The 16,369-nt window shown below is 28.1% G+C and overlaps 3 protein-coding genes across 13 annotated transcripts in view; 1 reads left to right on the top strand and 2 right to left on the bottom strand.

Moving 5' to 3' along the window:
• LOC123679072 (dipeptidyl peptidase 4) overlaps positions 1-16,369 on the top strand; it is a 362,978-nt gene that overhangs the window by 258,673 nt on the left and 87,936 nt on the right. The gene's annotated exons all lie outside the window — the stretch shown is intronic.
• On the bottom strand, positions 2,530-4,955 carry LOC123679074. The gene is made up of 2 exons (XM_045616446.1): positions 4,778-4,955; positions 2,530-4,159 (listed from the first exon to the last, which is right to left on the bottom strand). Exons 1-2 carry the CDS (start codon positions 4,821-4,823, stop codon positions 3,720-3,722), a joined length of 486 nt encoding a protein of 161 aa, XP_045472402.1. The 5' UTR covers positions 4,824-4,955; the 3' UTR covers positions 2,530-3,719.
• Positions 14,596-16,141, bottom strand: LOC123679080. Its single transcript, XM_045616452.1, has 2 exons — positions 16,055-16,141; positions 14,596-15,437 (listed from the first exon to the last, which is right to left on the bottom strand). The coding sequence occupies exons 1-2, from the start codon at positions 16,098-16,100 to the stop codon at positions 14,998-15,000; spliced, it is 486 nt and encodes a 161-aa protein (XP_045472408.1). The 5' UTR covers positions 16,101-16,141; the 3' UTR covers positions 14,596-14,997.

Genomic DNA, 16,369 nt, shown 5'->3' with positions numbered 1-16,369 from the left:
ACTTCCTTGCCTAATAATTGCTCCAGAGCCTCTATGTAGATTCTGTAATGGATTCTGTAGCTCATTGAGCCGCTCTCCACATCACTTTCGTCATCCTGCATCTTTGATGTCGTGAGTCTCACTATTCTCTTCAAATATTCTTTCTTCCGTTTATATTCTGCATATTCTGCAATAAAAATCATGTTTCAAATCTAGATCATATAATTTTCAAATAAAGTAAGATTATAACTCTATTTTTTTAAATATCTCATAAAAATCGGGAAAATAATAAAATTGAGGATAATATTTCATAACTTTCGTAGAAATCGAAAATGACTAATACTTTCATGCCAAGATCAATTCATTGCATAAAATCTCAAATAAATATGATAATAATTAATTCAAAAATCATAATACATGGTGTTTGAAAATATGTCAAGATCTCAGAGGCGCATTTTCAGGTCAAAATAAGACATTTCTTTGAAACATTTAATCGAATTATTTGCGGACAAGTGTCCGCAAAAATTTGAAGTTTGTTAGAAGGTTGAAGAATTATAGATAAGAAATTTAAGATTTAATTAGGTATTAGAGTAAAACGTTTCATTTTCAATTTGTCATTTTTGATTAAATTTTTTTTTTCTAAAATAAATATTTCGAACCCTGAAAAACTCCTAAGAAAATTCAGTGATATTTTGAAAAGTCATAATTTATTTTTTTATTATTGGATCATAATATCAAATTTCAAATTGAATAATCTATTCGAAAATATAAAACAATATAGACGATCCATATAACAGTACTTACCAACTTGTATTGGGATCATGTCGGAACTCTGGTTATTAAACGACATTGTCTCAAGCACAAAGAAGATTCAACAAATATATAAATAACAACACTAGTCAGGGCAAGATTACAAACAACACTGAATTTCTAACCATTATGGAGAATGTATATCCATTTATTTCTCTAAATAAAATAAAACGAAGTAATTTCCACTATGTTATTTAATTGTTAGCAACAATTGTTTCGCCACACTGTGGCTTCATCAGGCTACATTTCTGAACTGATAAGAGTACAAAGGTTTTCGGAATCTTATATAGGAACAAAATTGACACAAAAATATTCGAAAGGGTATAAATTACAAAGTTATATTGGTTATATTCCGCCAAGTAAGGACCGAATCCATTAAACATTTATTTCTCATTAAGAGAAAGTAGGATTGTTTTGTTTCAAAAATTGTACTGCGCATGTTATATTAAAGTTTGCCCCTCTTCCCCCCCCTCAAGGGTGAGAGAAATGAAGGAAATTAAAGCATAAGTGGATTTCCCCTTCGAAACCATAAATTTTTTATCGTAACATTTTTCCATGAGTTTTTCGACTGATTCAATTCAGAAAAATCACCTGGTATACCTGTGAATTAAAGTTGAAAGAGAATATCATTGATATCAAAAATTGAATTAAAAGGAAGACAAGTCAAATGTTGGTAACTAGTTCGGTCATAATAATGCTATACATATGATAATAATTTTAAAAATCATTATATACAAGATATTCTATGCTTTCAGCAATATGGATGACAATTCTATTGTTAATTTGTATCTTTGTTCTTCTTCTTCTTCGTCTTAATTTAAGCCTAGGGCTTGTTCGAATATAAAAATTCCATTATTCACATACTATTAAATTTCACAATATGAAAATTGAATTATTCAAGGGAGACATAATTTACTGCTAGTCTGCAATCTCCTCATTTGAGTTTCTTCCAATTAATTGAAAGTTTCATTTTTAAATTCTATATTTCAATACAGGAATATAAACCTACAATATACATATACAAAATAAATTTCATCTTCCTTATTGTTCTTACGTAATTTTAATGCTTTTCTTGAGGTGTGCCGTCCAAATGAACTACATATACGTCTCAGGTTGGGTAGAAATTTGGTAGGATATTATCACGTCAAATTGGCATAATGTTTTGATTTATACTTAATTTTTTCATTAATGTTCTGAATTGTAGTTGTCCTTCCTCATATATTTCGTTCTATATAATCAATTTGAAGTATACTCGAAAAATTTATTTGTTTTTTTTTTATTTTCAATAATTCTTTCACGCAATATACAAGTTATTAAATGCCTTCATCAATAGAAATGACAATTTCATTTTAAACTTGTATCGCTCGAATTTCACTAATCACATCCGATTGAATTTCACGAATCACAGCCGATTGAATTTCACATATGAAAATTTAATTCAAAGGGAAGAGAATATTATACAGGGTCCTGCAATAGTGCGTTAGGCTACCATAGCTGCCAAACCAGACGTTTTAGGAATTTAGTTGAAAATCATTAGTATGTTTATTCATTTATTGAATAATCATTTTTTTTTGCTGAATATTTTTTTTTGGAACACCCTGTATATTAGAAAATAATTTCCAGAGATGCAAAATTAAAAATAAATACATAAATATATGTTCATTTCCAAATAAATCAACAATTACATAGAAAACTATCTATGTAATTGTAACACCCTGTATATCAGAAAATAATTTCCAGAGATGCAGAATCGAAAGTACACAGGAGATGCTTTTCAACTAAATTTCTAAAACATCTGGTTTGGCAACTATGGAAGCCTAACACACTATTGCAGGAGCCTGTATATATGAGTATTATATGTTTAGGAATAATTGAAATACAGATTGATAACGACATAGAAATAGGTATTCACCAATTCGCATTGTGAGCATGTCGGAACTCTGATTATTAGAGGACATTGTCTCAAGCACAAAGAAGAACTCACAAATATATAAATATAAATAATAATCAGGGTAAGATTAAAAACAACACTGAATTTATAACTCGTACTAAGAATATATTTATACACTTATTTTTCATTAGCAGGAAGTAGGATTTTTTTGTTACATAAATTGAACTGCACATGTGCAGGTTGATTCAAATAATTATATTTGAAAATTGCGTTGAAAAAAAAGGTAAATTCAGCTGTGTTACATAATATTTGTTGAAAAATTTTAAAATACGAATTTCTCTCTTTCGGAAAAAGTTATTATTAACCTGAAAATATAGATGCAGAGTAGAAACAGAAATATAACTACATGCAATTTCTATATGAGTGACACAACATGCTTGAATCTAATATTATTTGATAATTTTTTTGCACAACATTGATATATTTCACGAATAAAGAAAATATGAATTTTTCTCATAGATATGAATTTTCTCTACATCAGTAAATGATTTTCTTATGGAATAATCTTTTAAGGAGGTACTACAAACAAGATATTCATTGCCTTCATTAATGGGGATGAAAATTCTATTATAATTTTGTAACTTTTCTCATATAGATAAGATAAGAATTCCACTAATCACATCCGATTGAATTTCACAAAATGAAAATTGAATGATTCAAAGGGAAGATTTTCTTTATTTTTAATGACCTGTTAGTCCGCAATCTTACCAGTTGAGTTCATTTCGAATAATTTAAAAAGCTTTATTTTTTATATTTTTTTATTTTAATACAGAACTATATACAATATATTTACATATTTTCAGATCATCTCAGATAATAATTTGAATTAGAACCCTATAATTTTTTCTGATAAATTTAATGGAGTATTGAAAATAAATGCTAAAACTCCAGAATGAGAAATTGTTTTTAATATTTCTTTGGTATATTTTTTGATTCAACATATTTGGTTCTATCTATTCATATTTTAACAACCATCAGTTTACAAAGCCCTTTTTGGTACAGTAGGAGTGAATTCTAAATGTCTATGTGTATTTCTTTGTTTGTCCTGGCTACAGAGGTTCGCCATTAACAAATTTGCATCTTTTATACTTTCTTGTCCGATAATTACTTGATCCAAGAGTTGCTTATAGCAAGAAGCTCTGTTCATAGCTTTGAAAATTGCTAACTTTTCGGTCCAGGTTCTTTCTTCAATTTTCTTTTCTTCTTTCTCTCTCTTTTCTCTTTCCTCCTTATCTTTTATTTTTCTCTCAACTACTTCCTTGCCTAATAATTGCTCCAGAGCCTCTATGTAGATTTTGTAATGGATTCTGTAGCTCATTGAGCCGCTCTCCACATCACTTTCGTCATCCTGCATCTTTGATGTCGTGAGTCTCACTATTCTCTTCAAATATTCTTTCTTCCGTTTATATTCTGCATATTCTGCAATAAAAATCATGTTTCAAATCTAGATGATATAATTTTCTAATAAAGTAAGATTATTACTCAATTTTTTCAAATATCTCATAAAAATCGGAAAAATAATAAAATTGAGGATAATATTTCACAACTTCCGTAGAAATCGAAAATGACTAATACTTTCATGCCAAGATCAATTCATTGCATAAAATCTCAAATAAATATGATAATAATTAATTCAAAAATCATAATACATGGTGTTTGAAAATATGTCAAGATCTCAGAGGCGCATTTTTCAGGTCAAAATAAGACATTTCTTTGAAACATTTAATCGAATTATTTGCGGACAAGTGTCCGCAAAAATTTGAAGTTTGTTAGAAGGTTGAAGAATTATAGATAAGAAATTTAAGATTTAATTAGGTATTAGAGTAAAACGTTTCATTTTCAATTTGTCATTCTTGATTAAATTTTTTTTTTCTAAAATAAATATTTTGAACCCTGAAAAACTCCTAAGAAAATTCAGTGATATTTTGAAAAGTCATAATTTATTTTTTTATTATCGGATCATAATATCAAATTTCAAATTGAATAATCTATTCGAAAATATAAAACAATATAGACGATCCATATAACAGTACTTACCAACTTGTATTGGGATCATGTCGGAACTCTGGTTATTAAACGACATTGTCTCAAGCACAAAGAAGATTCAACAAATATATAAATAACAACACTAGTCAGGGCAAGATTACAAACAACACTGAATTTCTAACCATTATGGAGAATGTATATCCATTTATTTCTCATTAAGAGAAAGTAGGATTGTTTTGTTTCAAAAATTGTACTGCGCATGTTATATTAAAGTTTGACCCTCTTCCCCCCCCCTCAAGGGTGAGAGAAATGAAGGAAATTAAAGCATAAGTGGATTTCCCCTTCGAAACCATAAATTTTTTATCGTAACATTTTTCCATGAGTTTTTCGACTGATTCAATTCAGAAAAATCACCTGGTATACCTGTGAATTAAAGTTGAAAGAGAATATCATTGATATCAAAAATTGAATTAAAAGGAAGACAAGTCAAATGTTGGTAACTAGTTCGGTCATAATAATGCTATACATATGATAATAATTTTAAAAATCATTATATACAAGATATTCTATGCTTTCAGCAATATGGATGACAATTCTATTGTTAATTTGTATCTTTGTTCTTCTTCTTCTTCGTCTTAATTTGAGCCTAGGGCTTGTTCGAATATAAAAATTCCATTATTCACATACTATTAAATTTCACAATATGAAAATTGAATTATTCAAGGGAGACATAATTTACTGCTAGTCTGCAATCTCCTCATTTGAGTTTCTTCCAATTAATTGAAAGTTTCATTTTTAAACTCTATATTTCAATACAGCAATATAAACCTACAATATACATATACAAAATAAATTTCATCTTCCTTATTGTTCTTACGTAATTTTAATGCTTTTCTTGAGGTGTGCCGTCCAAATGAACTACATATACGTCTCAGGTTGGGTAGAAATTTGGTAGGATATTATCACGTCAAATTGGCATAATGTTTTGATTTATACTTAATTTTTTCATTAATGTTCTGAATTGTAGTAGTCCTTCCTCATATATTTCGTTCTATATAATCAATTTGAAGTATACTCGAAAAATTTATTTGTTTTTTTTTTATTTTCAATAATTCTTTCACGCAATATACAAGTTATTAAATGCCTTCATCAATAGAAATGACAATTTTATTTTAAACTTGTATCGCTCGAATTTCACTAATCACATCCGATTGAATTTCACGAATCACAGCCGATTGAATTTCACATATGAAAATTTAATTCAAAGGGAAGAGAATATTATACAGGGTCCTGCAATAGTGCGTTAGGCTACCATAGCTGCCAAACCAGACGTTTTAGGAATTTAGTTGAAAATCATTAGTATGTTTATTCATTTATTGAATAATCATTTTTTTTTGCTGAATATTTTTTTTTGGAACACCCTGTATATTAGAAAATAATTTCCAGAGATGCAAAATTAAAAATAAATACATAAATATATATGTTCATTTCCAAATAAATCAACAATTACATAGAAAAATATCTATGTAATTGTAACACCCTGTATATCAGAAAATAATTTCCAGAGATGCAGAATCGAAAGTACACAGGAGATGCTTTTCAACTAAATTTCTAAAACATCTGGTTTGGCAACTATGGAAGCCTAACACACTATTGCAGGAGCCTGTATATATGAGTATTATATGTTTAGGAATAATTGAAATACAGATTGATAACGACATAGAAATAGGTATTCACCAATTCGCATTGTGAGCATGTCGGAACTCTGATTATTAGAGGACATTGTCTCAAGCACAAAGAAGAACTCACAAATATATAAATATAAATAATAATCAGGGTAAGATTAAAAACAACACTGAATTTATAACTCGTACTAAGAATATATTTATGCACTTATTTTTCATTAGCAGGAAGTAGGATTTTTTTGTTACATAAATTGAACTGCACATGTGCAGGTTGATTCAAATAATTATATTTGAAAATTGCGTTGAAAAAAAAGGTAAATTCAGCTGTGTTACATAATATTTGTTGAAAAATTTTAAAATACGAATTTCTCTCTTTCGGAAAAAGTTATTATTAACCTGAAAATATAGATGCAGAGTAGAAACAGAAATATAACTACATGCAATTTCTATATGAGTGACACAACATGCTTGAATCTAATATTATTTGATAATTTTTTTGCACAACATTGATATATTTCACGAATAAAGAAAATATGAATTTTTCTCATAGATATGAATTTTCTCTACATCAGTAAATGATTTTCTTATGGAATAATCTTTTAAGGAGGTACTACAAACAAGATATTCATTGCCTTCATCAATGGGGATGAAAATTCTATTATAATTTTGTAACTTTTCTCATATAGATAAGATAAGAATTCCACTAATCACATCCGATTGAATTTCACAAAATGAAAATTGAATGATTCAAAGGGAAGATTTTCTTTATTTTTAATGACCTGTTAGTCCGCAATCTTACCAGTTGAGTTCATTTCGAATAATTTAAAAAGCTTTATTTTTTATATTTTTTTATTTTAATACAGAACTATATACAATATATTTACATATTTTCAGATCATCTCAGATAATAATTTGAATTAGAACCCTATAATTTTTTCTGATAAATTTAATGGAGTATTGAAAATAAATGCTAAAACTCCAGAATGAGAAATTGTTTTTAATATTTCTTTGGTATATTTTTTGATTCAACATATTTGGTTCTATCTATTCATATTTTAACAACCATCAGTTTACAAAGCCCTTTTTGGTACAGTAGGAGTGAATTCTAAATGTCTATGTGTATTTCTTTGTTAGTCCTGGCTACAGAGGTTCGCCATTAACAAATTTGCATCTTTTATACTTTCTTGTCCGATAATTACTTGATCCAAGAGTTGCTTATAGCAAGAAGCTCTGTTCATAGCTTTGAAAATTGCTAACTTTTCGGTCCAGGTTCTTTCTTCAATTTTCTTTTCTTCTTTCTCTCTCTTTTCTCTTTCCTCCTTATCTTTTATTTTTCTCTCAACTACTTCCTTGCCTAATAATTGCTCCAGAGCCTCTATGTAGATTTTGTAATGGATTCTGTAGCTCATTGAGCCGCTCTCCACATCACTTTCGTCATCCTGCATCTTTGATGTCGTGAGTCTCACTATTCTCTTCAAATATTCTTTCTTCCGTTTATATTCTGCATATTCTACAATAAAAATCATGTTTCAAATCTAGATGATATAATTTTCTAATAAAGTAAGATTATTAATCTATTTTTTTAAATATCTCATAAAAATCGGGAAAATAATAAAATTGAGGATAATATTTCATATCTTTCGTAGAAATCGAAAATGACTAATACTTTCATGCCAAGATCAATTCATTGCATAAAATCTCAAATAAATATGATAATAATTAATTCAAAAATCATAATACATGGTGTTTGAAAATATGTCAAGATCTCAGAGGCGCATTTTCAGGTCAAAATAAGACATTTCTTTGAAACATTTAATCGAACTATTTGCGGACAAGTGTCCGCAAAAATTTGAAGTTTGTTAGAAGGTTGAAGAATTATAGATAAGAAATTTAAGATTTAATTAGGTATTAGAGTAAAACGTTTCATTTTCAATTTGTCATTCTTGATTAAATTTTTTTTTTCTAAAATAAATATTTTGAACCCTGAAAAACTCCTAAGAAAATTCAGTGATATTTTGAAAAGTCATAATTTATTTTTTTATTATTGGATCATAATATCAAATTTCAAATTGAATAATCTATTCGAAAATATAAAACAATATAGACGATCCATATAACAGTACTTACCAACTTGTATTGGGATCATGTCGGAACTCTGGTTATTAAACGACATTGTCTCAAGCACAAAGAAGATTCAATAAATATATAAATAACAACACTAGTCAGGGCAAGATTACAAACAACACTGAATTTCTAACCATTATGGAGAATGTATATCCATTTATTTCTCATTAAGAGAAAGTAGGATTGTTTTGTTTCAAAAATTGTACTGCGCATGTTATATTAAAGTTTGCCCCTCTTCCCCCCCCTCAAGGGTGAGAGAAATGAAGGAAATTAAAGCATAAGTGGATTTCCCCTTCGAAACCATAAATTTTTTATCGTAACATTTTTCCATGAGTTTTTCGACTGATTCAATTCAGAAAAATCACCTGGTATACCTGTGAATTGAAGTTGAAAGAGAATATCATTGATATCAAAAATTGAATTAAAAGGAAGACAAGTCAAATGTTGGTAACTAGTTCGGTCATAATAATGCTATACATATGATAATAATTTTAAAAATCATTATATACAAGATATTCTATGCTTTCAGCAATATGGATGACAATTCTATTGTTAATTTGTATCTTTGTTCTTCTTCTTCTTCGTCTTAATTTGAGCTTAGGGCTTGTTCGAATATAAAAATTCCATTATTCACATACTATTAAATTTCACAATATGAAAATTGAATTATTCAAGGGAGACATAATTTACTGCTAGTCTGCAATCTCCTCATTTGAGTTTCTTCCAATTAATTGAAAGTTTCATTTTTAAATTCTATATTTCAATACAGGAATATAAACCTACAATATACATATACAAAATAAATTTCATCTTCCTTATTGTTCTTACGTAATTTTGATGCTTTTCTTGAGGTGCGCCGTCCAAATGAACTACATATACGTCTCAGGTTGGGTAGAAATTTGGTAGGATATTATCACGTCAAATTGGCATAATGTTTTGATTTATACTCAATTTTTTCATTAATGTTCTGAATTGCAGTAGTCCTTCCTCATATATTTCGTTCTATATAATCAATTTGAAGTATACTCGAAAAATTTATTTGTTTTTTTTTTATTTTCAATAATTCTTTCACGCAATATACAAGTTATTAAATGCCTTCATCAATAGAAATGACAATTTTATTTTAAACTTGTATCGCTCGAATTTCACTAATCACATCCGATTGAATTTCACGAATCACAGCCGATTGAATTTCACATATGAAAATTTAATTCAAAGGGAAGAGAATATTATACAGGGTCCTGCAATAGTGCGTTAGGCTACCATAGCTGCCAAACCAGACGTTTTAGGAATTTAGTTGAAAAGCATTAGGATGTTTATTCATTTATTGAATAATCATTTTTTTTTGCTGAATATTTTTTTTTGGAACACCCTGTATATTAGAAAATAATTTCCAGAGATGCAAAATTAAAAATAAATACATAAATATATGTTCATTTCCAAATAAATCAACAATTACATAGAAAAATATCTATGTAATTGTAACACCCTGTATATCAGAAAATAATTTCCAGAGATGCAGAATCGAAAGTACACAGGACATGCTTTTCAACTAAATTTCTAAAACATCTGGTTTGGCAACTATGGAAGCCTAACACACTATTGCAGGAGCCTGTATATATGAGTATTATATGTTTAGGAATAATTGAAATACAGATTGATAACGACATAGAAATAGGTATTCACCAATTCGCATTGTGAGCATGTCGGAACTCTGATTATTAGAGGACATTGTCTCAAGCACAAAGAAGAACTCACAAATATATAAATATAAATAATAATCAGGGTAAGATTAAAAACAACACTGAATTTATAACTCGTACTAAGAATATATTTATACACTTATTTTTCATTAGCAGGAAGTAGGATTTTTTTGTAACATAAATTGAACTGCACATGTGCAGGTTGATTCAAATAATTATATTTGAAAATTGCGTTGAAAAAAAAGGTAAATTCAGCTGTGTTACATAATATTTGTTGAAAAATTTTAAAATACGAATTTCTCTCTTTCGGAAAAAGTTATTATTAACCTGAAAATATAGATGCAGAGTAGAAACAGAAATATAACTACATGCAATTTCTATATGAGTGACACAACATGCTTGAATCTAATATTATTTGATAATTTTTTTGCACAACATTGATATATTTCACGAATAAAGAAAATATGAATTTTTCTCATAGATATGAATTTTCTCTACATCAGTAAATGATTTTCTTATGGAATAATTTTTTAAGGAGGTACTACAAACAAGATATTCATTGCCTTCATTAATGGCGATGAAAATTCTATTATAATTTTGTAACTTTTTTCATATAGATAAGATAAGAATTCCACTAATCACATCCGATTGAATTTCACAAAATGAAAATTGAATGATTCAAAGGGAAGATTTTCTTTATTTTTAATGACCTGTTAGTCCGCAATCTTACCAGTTGAGTTCATTTCGAATAATTTAAAAAGCTTTATTTTTTATATTTTTTTATTTTAATACAGAACTATATACAATATATTTACATATTTTCAGATCATCTCAGATAATAATTTGAATTAGAACCCTATAATTTTTTCTGATAAATTTAATGGAGTATTGAAAATAAATGCTAAAACTCCAGAATGAGAAATTGTTTTTAATATTTCTTTGGTATATTTTTTGATTCAACATATTTGGTTCTATCTATTCATATTTTAACAACCATCAGTTTACAAAGCCCTTTTTGGTACAGTAGGAGTGAATTCTAAATGTCTATGTGTATTTCTTTGTTTGTCCTGGCTACAGAGGTTCGCCATTAACAAATTTGCATCTTTTATACTTTCTTGTCCGATAATTACTTGATCCAAGAGTTGCTTATAGCAAGAAGCTCTGTTCATAGCTTTGAAAATTGCTAACTTTTCGGTCCAGGTTCTTTCTTCAATTTTCTTTTCTTCTTTCTCTCTCTTTTCTCTTTCCTCCTTATCTTTTATTTTTCTCTCAACTACTTCCTTGCCTAATAATTGTTTCAGAGCCTCTATGTAGATTTTGTATTGGATTCTGTAGCTCATTGAGCCGCTCTCCACATCACTTTCGTCATCCTGCATCTTTGATGTCGTGAGTCTCACTATTCTCTTCAAATATTCTTTCTTCCGTTTATATTCTGCATATTCTGCAATAAAAATCATGTTTCAAATCTAGATGATATAATTTTCTAATAAAGTAAGATTATTACTCTATTTTTTTAAATATCTCATAAAAATCGGGAAAATAATAAAATTGAGGATAATATTTCATAACTTCCGTAGAAATCGAAAATGACTAATACTTTCATGCCAAGATCAATTCATTGCATAAAATCTCAAATAAATATGATAATAATTAATTCAAAAATCATAATACATGGTGTTTGAAAATATGTCAAGATCTCAGAGGCGCATTTTTCAGGTCAAAATAAGACATTTCTTTGAAACATTTAATCGAATTATTTGCGGACAAGTGTCCGCAAAAATTTGAAGTTTGTTAGAAGGTTGAAGAATTATAGATAGGAAATTTAAGATTTAATTAGGTATTAGAGTAAAACGTTTCATTTTCAATTTGTCATTCTTGATTAAATTTTTTTTTTCTAAATTAAATATTTTGAACCCTGAAAAACTCCTAAGAAAATTCAGTGATATTTTGAAAAGTCATAATTTATTTTTTTATTATTGGATCATAATATCAAATTTCAAATTGAATAATCTATTCGAAAATATAAAACAATATAGACGATCCATATAACAGTACTTACCAACTTGTATTGGGATCATGTCGGAACTCTGGTTATTAAACGACATTGTCTCAAGCACAAAGAAGATTCAACAAATATATAAATAACAACACTAGTCAGGGCAAGATTACAAACAACACTGAATTTCTAACCATTATGGAGAATGTATATCCATTTAGTTCTCATTAAGAGAAAGTAGGATTGTTTTGTTTCAAAAATTGTACTGCGCATGTTATATTAAAGTTTGCCCCCCTCCCCCCCCTCAAGGGTGAGAGAAATGAAGGAAATTAAAGCATAAGTGGATTTCCCCTTCGAAACCATAAATTTTTTATCGTAACATTTTTCCATGAGTTTTTCGACTGATTCAATTCAGAAAAATCACCTGGTATACCTGTGAATTAAAATTGAAAGAGAATATCATTGATATCAAAAATTGAATTAAAAGGAAGACAAGTCAAATGTTGGTAACTAGTTCGGTCATAATAATGCTATACATATGATAATAATTTTAAAAATCATTATATACAAAATATTCTATGCTTTCAGCAATATGGATGACAATTCTATTGTTAATTTGTATCTTTGTTCTTCTTCTTCTTCGTCTTAATTTAAGCCTAGGGCTTGTTCGAATATAAAAATTCCATTATTCACATACTATTAAATTTCACAATATGAAAATTGAATTATTCAAGGGAGACATAATTTACTGCTAGTCTGCAATCTCCTCATTTGAGTTTCTTCCAATTAATTGAAAGTTTCATTTTTAAATTCTATATTTCAATACAGGAATATAAACCTACAATATACATATACAAAATAAATTTCATCTTCCTTATTGTTCTTACGTAATTTTAATGCTTTTCTTGAGGTGTGCCGTCCAAATGAACTACATATACGTCTCAGGTTGGGTAGAAATTTGGTAGGATATTATCACGTCAAATTGGCATAATGTTTTGATTTATACTTAATTTTTTCATTAATGTTCTGAATTTTAGTAGTCCTTCCTCATATATTTCGTTCTATATAATCAATTTGAAGTATACTCGAAAAATTTATTTGTTTTTTTTTTATTTTCAATAATTCTTTCACGCAATATACAAGTTATTAAATGCCTTCATCAATAGAAATGACAATTTTATTTTAAACTTGTATCGCTCGAATTTCACTAATCACATCCGATTGAATTTCACGAATCACAGCCGATTGAATTTCACATATGAAAATTTAATTCAAAGGGAAGAGAATATTATACAGGGTCCTGCAATAGTGCGTTAGGCTACCATAGCTGCCAAACCAGACGTTTTAGGAATTTAGTTGAAAAGCATTAGGATGTTTATTCATTTATTGAATAATCATTTTTTTTTGCTGAATATTTTTTTTTGGAACACCCTGTATATTAGAAAATAATTTCCAGAGATGCAAAATTAAAAATAAATACATAAATATATGTTCATTTCCAAATAAATCAACAATTACATAGAAAAATATCTATGTAATTGTAACACCCTGTATATCAGAAAATAATTTCCAGAGATGCAGAATCGAAAGTACACAGGAGATGCTTTTCAACTAAATTTCTAAAACATCTGGTTTGGCAACTATGGAAGCCTAACACACTATTGCAGGAGCCTGTATATATGAGTATTATATGTTTAGGAATAATTGAAATACAGATTGATAACGACATAGAAATAGGTATTCGCCAATTCGCATTGTGAGCATGTCGGAACTCTGATTATTAGAGGACATTGTCTCAAGCACAAAGAAGAACTCACAAATATATAAATATAAATAATAATCAGGGTAAGATTAAAAACAACACTGAATTTATAACTCGTACTAAGAATATATTTATACACTTATTTTTCATTAGCAGGAAGTAGGATTTTTTTGTTACATAAATTGAACTGCACATGTGCAGGTTGATTCAAATAATTATATTTGAAAATTGCGTTGAAAAAAAAGGTAAATTCAGCTGTGTTACATAATATTTGTTGAAAAATTTTAAAATACGAATTTCTCTCTTTCGGAAAAAGTTATTATTAACCTGAAAATATAGATGCAGAGTAGAAACAGAAATATAACTACATGCAATTTCTATATGAGTGACACAACATGCTTGAATCTAATATTATTTAATAATTTTTTTGCACAACATTGATATATTTCACGAATAAAGAAAATATGAATTTTTCTCATAGATATGAATTTTCTCTACATCAGTAAATGATTTTCTTATGGAATAATCTTTTAAGGAGGTACTACAAACAAGATATTCATTGCCTTCATCAATGGGGATGAAAATTCTATTATAATTTTGTAACTTTTCTCATATAGATAAGATAAGAATTCCACTAATCACATCCGATTGAATTTCACAAAATGAAAATTGAATGATTCAAAGGGAAGATTTTCTTTATTTTTAATGACCTGTTAGTCCGCAATCTTACCAGTTGAGTTCATTTCGAATAATTTAAAAAGCTTTATTTTTTATATTTTTTTATTTTAATACAGAACTATATACAATATATTTACATATTTTCAGATCATCTCAGATAATAATTTGAATTAGAACCCTATAATTTTTTCTGATAAATTTAATGGAGTATTGAAAATAAATGCTAAAACTCCAGAATGAGAAATTGTTTTTAATATTTCTTTGGTATATTTTTTGATTCAACATATTTGGTTCTATCTATTCATATTTTAACAACCATCAGTTTACAAAGCCCTTTTTGGTACAGTAGGAGTGAATTCTAAATGTCTATGTGTATTTCTTTGTTTGTCCTGGCTACAGAGGTTCGCCATTAACAAATTTGCATCTTTTATACTTTCTTGTCCGATAATTACTTGATCCAAGAGTTGCTTATAGCAAGAAGCTCTGTTCATAGCTTTGAAAATTGCTAACTTTTCGGTCCAGGTTCTTTCTTCAATTTTCTTTTCTTCTTTCTCTCTCTTTTCTCTTTCCTCCTTATCTTTTATTTTTCTCTCAACTACTTCCTTGCCTAATAATTGCTCCAGAGCCTCTATGTAGATTTTGTAATGGATTCTGTAGCTCATTGAGCCGCTCTCCACATCACTTTCGTCATCCTGCATCTTTGATGTCGTGAGTCTCACTATTCTCTTCAAATATTCTTTCTTCCGTTTATATTCTGCATATTCTGCAATAAAAATCATGTTTCAAATCTAGATGATATAATTTTCTAATAAAGTAAGATTATTACTCTATTTTTTTAAATATCTCATAAAAATCGGGAAAATAATAAAATTGAGGATAATATTTCATAACTTTCGTAGAAATCGAAAATGACTAATACTTTCATGCCAAGATCAATTCATTGCATAAAATCTCAAATAAATATGATAATAATTAATTCAAAAATCATAATACATGGTGTTTGAAAATATGTCAAGATCTCAGAGGCGCATTTTCAGGTCAAAATAAGACATTTCTTTGAAACATTCAATCGAATTATTTGCGGACAAGTGTCCGCAAAAATTTGAAGTTTGTTAGAAGGTTGAAGAATTATAGATAAGAAATTTAAGATTTAATTAGGTATTAGAGTAAAACGTTTCATTTTCAATTTGTCATTCTTGATTAAATTTTTTTTTTCTAAAATAAATATTTTGAACCCTGAAAAACTCCTAAGAAAATTCAGTGATATTTTGAAAAGTCATAATTTATTTTTTTATTATTGGATCATAATATCAAATTTCAAATTGAATAATCTATTCGAAAATATAAAACAATATAGACGATCCATATAACAGTACTTACCAACTTGTATTGGGATCATGTCGGAACTCTGGTTATTAAACGACATTGTCTCAAGCACAAAGAAGATTCAACAAATATATAAATAACAACACAAGTCAGGGCAAGATTACAAACAACACTGAATTTCTAACCATTATGGAGAATGTATATCCATTTATTTCTCATTAAGAGAAAGTAGGATTGTTTTGTTTCAAAAATTGTACTGCGCATGTTATATTAAAGTTTGCCCCTCTTCATCCCCCTCAAGGGTGAGAGAAATGAAGGAAATTAAAGCATAAGTGGATTTCCCCTTCGAAACCATAAATTTTTTATCGT

Source organism: Harmonia axyridis, chromosome 4 (assembly GCF_914767665.1).
Source record: "Harmonia axyridis chromosome 4, icHarAxyr1.1, whole genome shotgun sequence".
In the NCBI taxonomy this organism is placed as follows: Eukaryota; Metazoa; Arthropoda; class Insecta; order Coleoptera; family Coccinellidae; genus Harmonia; species Harmonia axyridis.
The sequence above is the reverse complement of the archived record's forward strand: the minus strand, read 5'-3'. Positions and strand labels throughout refer to the sequence as shown.